Raw genomic sequence first — 12,083 nt, 5'->3', positions numbered from 1 at the left:
TGTAGAAATGGGGTTTCGACACATTGCCCAGACTGGTCTCGAACTCCTGAGCTCAAGCAAGCCACCCACCTTGGCCTCCCAAAGTGCTAGGATTATAGGCATGCACTACAGTGCCTGGCCTGCAATTTTTTTTTTTTAAATCTGTGCAAGCTTGGGCACATTATTTAAACTGTCTAAGCTTTATTTTTTTTCTCGTTTGTACAATGAGATGATAAGAATCCTACCTTATTGGCTTGGTGTATTTATCAGGGTAATGTATGTAAAGGCCTTAGCATAGCATCCAGCACAGAATAAAGACTGTTGTTGGCTATTAATAATAAAAAAAAAATTCTCTGAGCACCTAAGATATATCATGAATCCTGGGTGATAATCATTTTTGCTCAGAGACAACCCATTAGGCCCACACTCTGGGTCTACATACTTTTATTCTTGACAGAAATGGTTTACAGTGACGTAGCCATAGTTTTGACAGGGAGAGTCATCTGGTTTCCCAAGATCTAGCACAATGGGAACCCCTATGATCTCATGGCAGGGACTGGCTAGGACCAAGGCAACTGTCAGTAACAAAAGGGACAATGGATGGAATAGAACAAATCAAACAAAGCATGGGCTCGATGTTAGGAATCTGAGGGTATTTAGAAAGGGGAAAGGCAACCTTACATTCCTCGAGTCCCTGAAGGCACCACTGCAGCATAGGATAGTACAGTAATTCATGTTGATGGTGAAGTGTGCCTCAGCCTTCCAGAGAAAATTTACGTATATTCACTATTTTAAAATAGGCAGAGAACCCGTTTTCTATTACCAGGCAAGCACTTCAAAAAAAGGTTAAGATCAACGTTTTAGTGCTTGAAGACAGGGGAACTTCAGTTACATGTAAAATCCCCTTGGATAAAACAAGTTAGCTTCCAAAAAAACTACTAAGCGTCACTATGTTTAAAAAGCTTAAACATTCTGCGAATCAGTACTGTATAAATTAACCACTACCACCCACAAAAGACAGTGGCTACTTAACTTTGGTACAAAGAATCAGGGTCAGCTTGCCTGTGATACTTTAATAAATGAAATGTGTTGTTTTCTGATATGCCCCTTTCAAATCATGATCCAAAGAGGTGCAGTGAAAAACAACAGACAAAAACCAACAACAAACAAGACTTCCCACTTATACTCTTCTCGATGATGGAATTTGTGGAGAATTCTCTCCCTCTCTGCGCTTGAGATTCCTTGATGGTAAAATGAGGGAGTCTGGACTAGAATGATCTTCAAGGTCCCGTCCAGCTTGGATGTTCTGGGATAAAGTTACCTGACCCAACTAACAGGTACCCAGTGAGTGTCCTTGCTCAGCTTCTCTAAGACCACTTTGAGCTGGCTGTAGGCACCCTGGAGATCCTCCTTCACCAGCACGGCGTCTACCAGGTGCCCGTAATGCTGGTCTATGAAGGCGGCAGAAGCGGCCATCTCTTGCTGCTGCTCATCCTGCAAGGAAAGGGGTGGTAAAAGGAGCAACTGGGTTGTTCTCCTATAATAAACCTATAACCTTTGTCTTGAGCAATGTTCCAACCTTTAACTTTTAAGTGATGAGTGGATGACTAGGTCCCATTGATAACCAACCGTGTACACAAGAACAGAGCATAGGGACAACATCATGTCAAACTTCAAAGAAAGTTAATGGGCAGTAGACACAATCACTGTTCAGTCATTCACTCACAGAATACCTCCTGAGGACCTATGAACTCAAAGCCATGATAGGAAGTGCATAGGGGATGCTGATTCTGTAACTGTGTATATATGCCAATATCACACTTCCTGCCTCAGAAGTACTTCCAAAGAAGTAGTAGTATTGTGCTGCATGACATTTAGTACACAGGTTAAATAATTATAAGAAAGAACTATAAATAATAACTATATAAAAACAGAGCAAACATTTCTGCAATCAACTGGTGGAAGAAGGAGAAGAAATCATTCTAATGCCCTCCTGAAGACTCCTAAATTCACAGTGCAGAACTCAATTCATTTCCTCACACCAGAGCCAAACACTAGCACAGCAAAGTGGAGTTATTTAAGAAAGCACTGGACAATTCTAATCAAATTCCCCATTTCCTTAGGGCAGCTGATCTCTTTAATCAGATTGCTTTTCTGACACTTAACATTAAGGTATAGGCAACGACTCCATCTTACACAATGTGGGCACTGTTTGCATCTTCATTCAAAAGAACCTCTAATAAGTATTATTTCAAGTGAGTAGTTGTCTGACAATTAGCCTGGTTTTGGAAAACAGGAAAGTGGCAGGCCCATTCTAAGTAAAATTACAAAATGAAATTTGTCGCTGGCATTCACTCACTGCCCTTTTTAGTTCTCTGTTGCTGTCTCCCCTCTGCTTCTAGGGGCTCAGTGTTTTCATGCTGCCACAGGGAAAGGGTGAGTTCTGTTCTCTCCCAAAGAGACCTACATTCCAAATATTCCCCCCTCTTCTCTGTCACCAGTCAAAACCCAATTCCTACATTAGTGAGAGCATCTGAAATTTCAGGATTCGAGTCCTCAAGATCCAGGAAAAGGGCTTGGCATGCTACTTCAAAGATAGTAGAAATGTAAGAGAAGGCTGAGATAATTTCTTCTCCTTTTCTCCTCCAGGAGGGAAAAAATTCGATTAAATTGGGAGACACTTCTCAATTCTATATTCTACATAGAATATTCTTGCAAGGCTACTTTCATACTCAGAAGCACTATCCCGTAACTGCCCCCGGATCTTCAACCCCACCTTCCCCACTCCCTGACACACACCCATCCTATAGACCTGTCTGCTGCTTCCAGTTTCCCCTCCTCCAGGCACCCACACGGTTCATCCTGGAAGCATTTGGCTATTTGAGAAATTACAGAAGGAAAATTTTTGCCACAAAGAACCACAATCTACCTAATAAATATCTGCATCTGGAAAGAACTTAAGTAAATCTCTAATGGAGTAAAAACGTGTGACATTTGCTTAGCAGTCATAAATCCCCTGAACTCCTTTCCTGGCCTGTAACGATGGAACTCGCCCACCTGTGTCTTCAGCAAGAGTCACAGTCCCGAAGATCACATAGAAAAGATTCCCCCATGCTGTCCATCACCCCCAGGTTGGATCAGCTTTGCCGGGTCAGAAGCCAGAAGCCCCATTAACTTGTGGTCAGCAAGGAAACAGAGGATGTTTTGGGTCCCCTACCAGGAACTCAGGTGCCAGACAATGGACAGATATTTAATGTTACACAAAACCCATGCCTTTGTGAGGAATTTCTCCAAATGTCATCTGGGGTCTGCCAACATACATCAAAACCACATGAAAGGCTGTGTGTTAAAAATGGAGTGCCTGGGCCCCACTCCAAACCCCCTAGGTTGGAATCTCTGGGAGTAGAACCGGGGACTCTGTGTTGAACTGCCTCACTGTGACCCTGCTGCCTACTCACAGCTGCAGTGTGGTGGAGCATGAACGGGCCAGCTGCATTTCATCATCAGCCCACCTGCTTGGAATGCAGCATTCTGGTGGGCAATAAAGGAGATGGGATAGATGACAAAACCGGCCAGGCTGGAGGTACACTGGGAATAGAATGCAGCTGCTTCTCTTGAAATAACAACCATGGGCCAGGGAGGGTTCTGAATCCTAGAAAGCTGGCACTGCCTGTGGACCTGATGATTTGGCCTTGAGTCCCAGGAAGCTGCCTCTTATTCTCCCAGTGACTTCTTGACTCTTTGAAAAATGAGCCATTTCCCCCTGCTTATTCAATCCTGAAATATTTGCAAAACAAAACAAAGCCAATATAGTAAAACAAATGGGCAGATTGATCCTAAAATTCATATGGAAATGCAAAGGACCCAGAATAGCCAAAACAAGCTTGAAAAACCTGACTTCAAAACCTACTACAAAGCTAGTAATCAAAATAAGACAGTGTGGTGCTGGCCTAAGAATAGACATGTAGACCAATGGAATGGGACTGAGACTCCAGAAAGAAACCCTTACTTTTCTTGCCAATTGATTCTAGACAAGGGTGTTAAAATAATTAAATGAGAAAATAGTCTTTTCAACCAGTGATGCTGGGGTAACTGGCTATCCACATGCAAAGAATGAAGTTGGACCCCTACTTCAGACAATCCACAGAAAATAACACAAAATAGATGATAGATCCAAATGTAACTGCTACAACTATAAATATCTTAAAAGAAAACAAAGGAGTAAATCTTTATGACCTTGGATTCGACAATGATTTCTTAGATATGACACCAAAAATATAAATGACAAAAGAAAAAATAGATACATTGGACTTTATCACATTTTAAAATGTTATGCCTCAAAGGATGCTATCAAGAAAGTAAGGACCAGGCGTGGTGCCTCCCAGCACTTTGGGAGGCCGAGGCAGGCGGATCACCCAAGGTCAGGAGTTCGAGACCAGCCTGGCCAACATGGTAAAACCCCATCTCTACTAAAAATACGAAGGAAATTAGCCGAGCGTGATGGCATGTGCCTGTAATCCCAGCTACTTGGAGGTTGAGGCAGGAGAATCACTCGAACCTGGGAGCTGGAGGTTGCAGTGAGCCAACACCGCACCATTGCGCTCCAGCCTGGGCAACAAGAACGAAACTCTGTCTCAAAAAAAAAAAAAAAAAAAAAAAGAAAGTGAAAAGACAACTCAGAATGGGAAAAAATATTTGCAAATCATGCATCTGACAAGGGACTTGTATCCAAATAGATAAAGAATTCTTACAACTCAATAACAAAAAATGGACATTTAAAAATGGACAAAGTATTTGAACAGACATTTCTCCAAGAAAGATATAAAAATGGCCAATAAACACATGAAAAGATGCTCAACTTCACTGATGATTAGAGAAATGCAAATTAAAACCACAATGAGATACCACTTCACACCTACTAGTAGTGCTATGATTAAAAAGACAGACAATAACAAGGGCTGGTAAGGATGTGGAGAAATGGGAACTCTTGAACACTGCTGCTGGGAATGTAAAATGGTACAGCTGCCATGGTAGAGTTAAACATAGAACTACCCTATGACCCAGCAATTCCATACCAAGGTATACACCCAAGAGAAATGAAAACATATGTTCACACAAAAACTTGTATATGAACATTCATAACATGATTCATAATAGCTGAAAAGGTAGAAACAATCTAAATGTCCATTAATCGATAAATGGGTAAACAAAATGTGGTACTCTATACAATGGAATGTTATTCAGCCATAAAAAATGAAGTATTGATACATGAATGAACCTTAAAAACATTATATTAAGTGAAAAAAGCCAGATACAAAAGGTCTTACATTGCACGAATCCATTTATATGAAATGTTTAGAATAGACAAATTTATAGTGACAGTAGATTAGCAGTTGCCTGTGGCTAGGAAGGGGCTGGAGGAAAACAGATAATGGGAAATTCTAATGGGCTCAAGGTTTCTTTTTGAAGTGATGAAAATACTCTTAAATTGACTGTGGTAGTTGCAACAACTCTGTGAATACATCATTGAATTGTATGCTTTAAATGTGTGAATTGTACAGTATGTAAATTTTATCTCAGTAAAGCTGTTAACTCCCCCTCCAAAAAACACACAGAAAACAAAACAAAATTTTGTCATGAGCCCACTATTGCAGGGAGAATTGCCTTTAGCATTTTAGTGTATTTTGTGTGTAACACAAAATTAGAATCCTGATTTTTTATTTTCTATTTTTTCTTGTATTTAGCTATGTCATCAAATATTCCTCCAACACATGGCTTTTATTTATTTATTTATTTATTTTATTTATTTATTTTTTTGAGACAGAGTCTTGCTCTGTCGCCCAGGCTGAAGTACAGTGGTGCAATCTCAGCTCACTGAAACTCTGCCTCCCAGGTTCAAGTGATTTTCCTGCCTCAGCCTCCCGAGTAGCTGGGATTACAGATGCCTGCCACCACGCCCAGCTAATTTTTGTATTTTTAGTAGAGACGGGGTTTCACCATGTTGGCCAGGCTGATCTCGAACTCCTGACCTCTGATGATCCACCCACCTCAGCCTCCCAAAGTGCTGGGATTACAGGCGTGAGCCACCACTCCCGGCCCCAACATATGGCTTTTAACTGGCTATAATACTTCAATACATCCTGTAAGTGTCACATAATGGAGTATATTGAACTGAGTCCTGACAGTGAACATTATTTAGGTTGTCTCTGATTTTTTTGTTATATGATGGGCATACTGTATGTTTCTTTTTTTTGTTTTTGAGATGGAGTTTTGCTCTTGCTGCCCAGGCTATAGTGCGATGGCACAATCTCGGCTCATTGCAACCTCTGCCTCCAAGTTCAAGCAATTCTCCTGCCTCAGCCTCCCAAATAGCTGGGATTACAGGCGCGTGCCACCACACCCAGCTAATTTTTTGTATTTAGTAGAGATGGGGTTTCACCATGTTGGTCAGGTTGGTCTTGAACTCCTGACCTCAGGTGATCCACCTGCCTTGGCCCTCCAAAGTGTTGGGATTACAGGTGTGAGCCACTGCACCCAGCCAATATTGTATGTTTCTAAATGATTCTAGACTTAAGTTGATATTCCCCTATTCCCCTTAGAGTTTCTTGTGTCTTTTTTTTTTAGATGGAGTCTTGCTCTGTCACCCAGGCTAGAGTGCAGTGGCGTGATTTTGGCTCACTGCAGGCTCTGCCTCCTGGGTTCAAGTGTTTCTCCTGTCTCAGCCTCCCGAGTAGCTGGGATTACAGGCATGCACCACCACACCTGGCTAATTTTTGTATTTTTAGTATGAGATGGGGTTTCACCATGTTGGCCTGGCTGGTCTCGAATTCCTGACCTCAGGTGATCTGCCTGCCTCAGCCTCCCAAAGTGCTGGGATTATAGGCGTGAGCCACCATGCCAGCCTCCCCCTTAGAGTTTCTAAAGGAGAAAATTTTTCTTTTTTCTACATTTTTTTTTCTGAGACAGAGTCTCACTGTGTCATGCAGGCTGGAATGCAGTGGCATGGTCATGGCTCACTGCAGCGTTGACCTATTAGGCTCAAGTGATCCTCCCACTCCCACCTCAGTCTCCCGAGTAGCTAGGACTATAGGTTTGTGCCACCACACCTGGCTAATTTTTGTAATTTTTTTGTAGAGATGGGGTTTCACCAAGTTGCCCAGGCTGGTCTTGAATTCCTGGGCTCAAGCAATCTGCCCGCCTCAGCCTCCCAAAGTGCTGAGACACAGGCGTGAGCCACCGTACCTGGCCAAGGAGAGAATTTCTAATGTTCCTTGTATGTATGCCATTCTAAATAATTTACTGAGACCAGATACGGTGGCTCACACCTGTAATCCCAACACTTTGGGAAGCTGAGGCAGGAGGATCATTTGAGGCCAGGAGTTTGAGACCGGCCTGGCCAACACAGAGACACCCTGTCTCTATAAAAAAATTTTTTTTAATTGGCTGGGCATTGATGGTACATGCCTGTAGTCTCAGCTACCTAGGAAGCTGAGGAAGGAAGACTGCTTGAGCCCAGGAGTTCAAGGTTGCAGTGAGCCATGATTGTATCACTGCACTCCAGTCTGGGCAATACAGCAAGATCCTGTCCCCAAAAAAATAAAAGGCTGGGCACAGTGGCTTACACCTGTAATCCCAGCACTTTGGGAGGCCAAGGTGGGAGAATCACTTGAGCCCAGGAGTTCAAGACCAGCCTGGACAACATAGTGAGTCCCTGTCTTTAAAAAAATAATAATAAAATAAAAAGTATATCAACGTGGACAGTTAAAACTGAGAATTAGTATGAACTAGGATTGCATCAAAATCTTGACTCAGCGGGAGCTTCCTGACCAAGGGGAAGGATCTGAGAAGGCCTCCTTCAGATGAAACCAGCTATATAGGACAGCAAGTAAAGTCTATTCTGGGACTGAGTTGCTTCTGACTGCCCCCACCACCCATAACAACTTCCAACTCATTCTGCTAACTGACCCTGTTAAGAACCAAAAAAGATGAGTCACCAAGCCCACACCTCCCGGAAGAACTCTGTCAAATATTTAGGTTTTGGGTGAGGGTCTCGCCATCCTGACGTAGACTGGGCTGAACAAAGAATCTATGACAGTGAAACAGAAGTTCATTTAGGACACATCAGACGATCTCATCCACTAGTTTTAGAAATCCCTTCATTCACTGATGATTCAAACTGGTTTGATAGCAGTGATAATGACCTTGTTAGTTGGGGTTTCAATTTAAAATACTTGGATTTGGCCTAGGAGTATAGTTTGATGAGTACAGTCTGTCACATTCAGATGAGGTCCCTGACAGGTGTCACATTTTGGGGGAGGGCGCTTATGTGAAGGAGTGGAGGGGCATGAGCCCAGGCAAAGCCACCTGCCTGGTTTGGGAGGCACTTCCAGCTGTTCACCTTGAGCCTTCTGGCCATGTAATCATCTTCTCTTAAGTTTTTCAATAGGCAAAATGGAAAGACAATCACATGTAGAAGGTGTGTCCCGCATCCCTCTTCAGCTGCAAGCACCCTTATGCAGCTAGAAGCGTTCCTGTAACAGCCTCCCTTAGGCCTTCAGAAAAGAAACAATCAACTTTAAACTTACAAATGGGGCTGCTGTGTCCTCACAAGCTGGGGACATAGGTGGCGTTTTTCTTTTTTCCTGAATTGCAGGCTTTACAAATATAATATAGGGTTTAAATTCTGAGGTCCTCAGTTGTTTCAGTGCCTGAGAAAGAAAGTTCAGGAATATTATATACTTTTGAAGTGTTTTGTTGTGAAATAGACTTTTGAAAGCTCAATAATCGTGTGCTTCAATCCCATAACCTCAACAGCAAAGGTCCTGGTTACATGGGTCCCATGACAATGGACTTCAACTGGGCAGACCAACTGCTCCTTTTCTCGTCCTTCACTTTGACGTTGAACTCAGCGGGGCCCTGAAGTCACACTCACTGCCAACAGAAGGTTCCTAAGCCTCAGCTCAGAGACAGTTGCTGTCTCTCTTAGCTCTGACTCCTCCGGCTATAATTAACCTTCTCAGGCTCCTCTCCACCTTCCATTTCTGATGGGTGAGGAAGCAGGAGTCAGTGTGTATCTATTTAGTCAAATGTCATCAATCGGACTACATTATTACAAACTTTGTGCTATTACATCTCCTCTTGGTGTTCAAAGAAAAGGTTTGCAAAGCAAATGAGATTACTGAACAGATCATTTAAAACTGTAGACTGTAGAAACTGCACTCTTGGGCTGGGTGCGGTGGCTCACACCTGTAATCCCAGCACTTTGGGAGGCCGAGCCGGGTGGATCACGAGGTCAGGAGATCAAGACCATCCTGGCTAACATGGTGAAACCCCGTCTCTACTAAAAATACAAAAAAGTAGCCAGGCGTGGTGGTGGGCACCTGTAGTCCCAGCTACTCGGGAGGCTGAGGCAGGAGAATGGCGTGAACCCAGGAGGCGGAGCTTGCAGTGAGCCAAGATCGCACCACTGCACTCCAGCCTGGGTGACAGAGCAAGAATCTGTCTCAAAAAAACAGAAAAAGAAATTGTACTCTTGATTAATGCATTTTATCTAGAAGTAAGGGCTCCACTTGGAAACACTAGTATTAAACTGCTATATGCATTATCTGCACCCTTGATCAATAAAGTGATCAATAAAATCACTTTTCAAAGAAAATTTTGAAACTCAGACTTTTAATTTTGATCACTAACTCCCTGTAAGTCCAAATGAGTGTTTTCCTTTATAGGCATAACCGTGCTTTTTGGAATATATTTCAAGCAAACTTCTTTAAAATAAAGCCTACAGTTTATAGCATAAAATCAGAGATCTGTTTCTATAGAGGGGGAAAAAAAATCCCCAGATTGAGTTCAAAGCTTCGAAGTTTTTCTAAAAGACAAGGTTAAAAAGATGGTTAAGCCCCTGCTGAGCCCACAGCATGCTGGATGTGCAGGAGTGGAAATGTTTTTGAAGCACTTCCCAGGGCCATGTCTCCCTCCCTCTTTTTCCCCTTTAAACTGCTCTCCTCACTGCCTCCCTGAGTGGTTCTCTAAGCCACTGACTCCACCTGCCCTGGTTGGGGAGGGGGAGGCCTGGCACCGAGAGCTCAGCCCCAGTTTCACCTGGGTACTGACATCTAATTCTCTGGCACATTGCAATGGCCAGTCAGCGCCGCCAACTATTCCATGATCTGTTCCACGCAGGGGTTACTAGCCTGGGTCTGTGGGCCACCAGAGTGTCCACAAGCTCCCTACAATTAATGCAGCATTTGTGGATAGAGGGGCATGTTTTGGGGTACAAGGCTTTCATTTGATTCTCAAAGGAAGACCCAAAGAAATTGAACAGCCAGTGTTCTAGACTAAAAATTCCTTAGACTGAGGTTAAGTGTTGTGTAAAATGTACAATCCCCTAGTTATAAATTCCGTTAACCAGAAATGGCCAGCAGGCCCAGCAACTCACTTCTGGCTCCACATCCACCAAACACACTTTGTTTTTGGCCATAACAGCCTGAATGGCCTCCAGGCTGGTTCCATAGAGATTTTCCTTATATTCACCATGTTCCAGGAACCTAAAACACCACCAAAGGGGAAAAGGCCTTTAGTTCCTCAGCTTTCCTAAATTAGCAAAGCAAAGGGGACCTCCCAACATGACTTCTCTCCCCCTTCCCCCATCCTTTCCGGAAGCCCTCCCAGGAGCTCTAGTGGAATACAGATACAAAAACACACAACTGCCTGGAGGGCCAACTGGCCCATCAAGCAACGTACTTGTTGTGATGTAAGTCGGCCTCAAATGCTTGCTTAGACACAAAGTGATATTCCACTCCTTCCTTCTCATGGCTCTTTCGGGGCCTGGTGGTATCTTTTAAAGAAAGAAGGAAAGCTGGGCAAAGAGATGTCACATCACAGCACGCAGGGACAGCAGCAGGCTTAGGCACTCATTTGGGAGTTCACTGCAACTGTGTCTAAACCAGGCACTTCCACCTCATTGCATGTCCCTGTATCAGGCACTGTGCCTTTCCAGGCAGGCGTATCACTGATTCACACAACTCTTTGATGTAGGCAAAAGGAGGCTTTTCCTTTTGCAGCGGAGAAAACTGAGGCACGGAGAGGTTCAGCACTGTGCACAGTGACCCACAACCAGTAGAGAGCACAGCCAGAATCGGTCTCTCTGCCAAATGCCCAGCTTATACCCTTAACCACTCTGCTAACTGACTCCCTGATGCTGTGTTTTTTTTTGTTTGTTTTGTTTTATTTTTTGTTTTGAGACGGAGTTTTGCTCGTTCCCCAGGCTACAGCGCAATGGCATGATTTCGGCTCACTGCAACCTCTGCCTTCTCGGTTCAAGCGATTCTCCTGCCTCAGCCTCTCGAGTAGCTGGAATTACAGGCATGTACCACCACACCCGGCTAATTTTGTATTTTTAGTAGAGATGGGGTTTCTCCATGTTGGTCAGGCTGGTCTCGAACTCCCGACCTCAGGTGATCCACCGGCCTCAGCCTCCCAAAGTGCTGGGATTACAGACATAAGCCACCGCGCCCAGCATATGCTGTGGCTTTTAAAGAATCACTTAAGGGACCCCTAGTCCTAACTTTTTTTTTTTTTTTTTTTTTTTTGAGACAGAGTCTTGGCTCCGTCGCCCAGGCTGGAGTGCAATGGCGCGATCTCGGCTCACTGCAAGCTCCGCCTCCTGGGTTCACGCCATTCTCCTGCCTCAGCCTCCCGAGTAGCTGGGACTACAGGCGCCCGCCACTACGCCTGGCTAATTTTTTGTATTTTTAGTAGAGACGGGGTTTCACCATGTTAGCCAGGATGGTCTCGATCTCCTGACGTCGTGATCCACCCGCCTCGGCCTCCCAAAGTGCTGGGATTACAGGCGTGAGCCACCGCGCCCGGCCCCTAACTTTTATTTCTTCATTGTTTTTTATTTTTTGAAAGCAAAGGAGCCACACATACACTTGACCCTGATGTATGCTTTTAATTCTTTAGTCAATTAGTTCTCATCTCCAGAAAAAGGAGACAGGAAGACAGACCGTCCCTATATGGATCGGATGTGTTTCAGCAAGGCTGGCTCTCAAACAAAAATGTTGAAACACATGGTGTTTTCTCATTGATTTCCATAACAGAATTGG

The 12,083-nt window shown here is 43.8% G+C and overlaps 1 protein-coding gene across 2 annotated transcripts in view; it reads right to left on the bottom strand.

The window, feature by feature from the left end:
* Window positions 1-406: 406 nt before the first annotated feature.
* Window positions 407-12,083, bottom strand: part of MPP3 (MAGUK p55 scaffold protein 3) — a 32,740-nt gene continuing 21,063 nt past the window's right edge. For both annotated transcript variants that reach the window (XM_003828172.5, XM_008953519.4), the window contains exons 17-20: window positions 10,720-10,813; window positions 10,415-10,523; window positions 8,565-8,687; window positions 407-1,473 (exon numbers count right to left, since the gene is read on the bottom strand). In XM_003828172.5, coding sequence (XP_003828220.1) covers window positions 1,297-1,473; window positions 8,565-8,687; window positions 10,415-10,523; window positions 10,720-10,813 — 503 coding nt within the window. In that variant the 3' untranslated portion in view covers window positions 407-1,296. The remainder of the gene's footprint in view (window positions 1,474-8,564; window positions 8,688-10,414; window positions 10,524-10,719; window positions 10,814-12,083) is intronic.

Source organism: Pan paniscus, chromosome 19, assembly GCF_029289425.2.
Source record: "Pan paniscus chromosome 19, NHGRI_mPanPan1-v2.0_pri, whole genome shotgun sequence".
In the NCBI taxonomy this organism is placed as follows: domain Eukaryota; kingdom Metazoa; phylum Chordata; class Mammalia; order Primates; family Hominidae; genus Pan; species Pan paniscus.
This window is presented reverse-complemented; position numbering and strand designations above follow the sequence as displayed.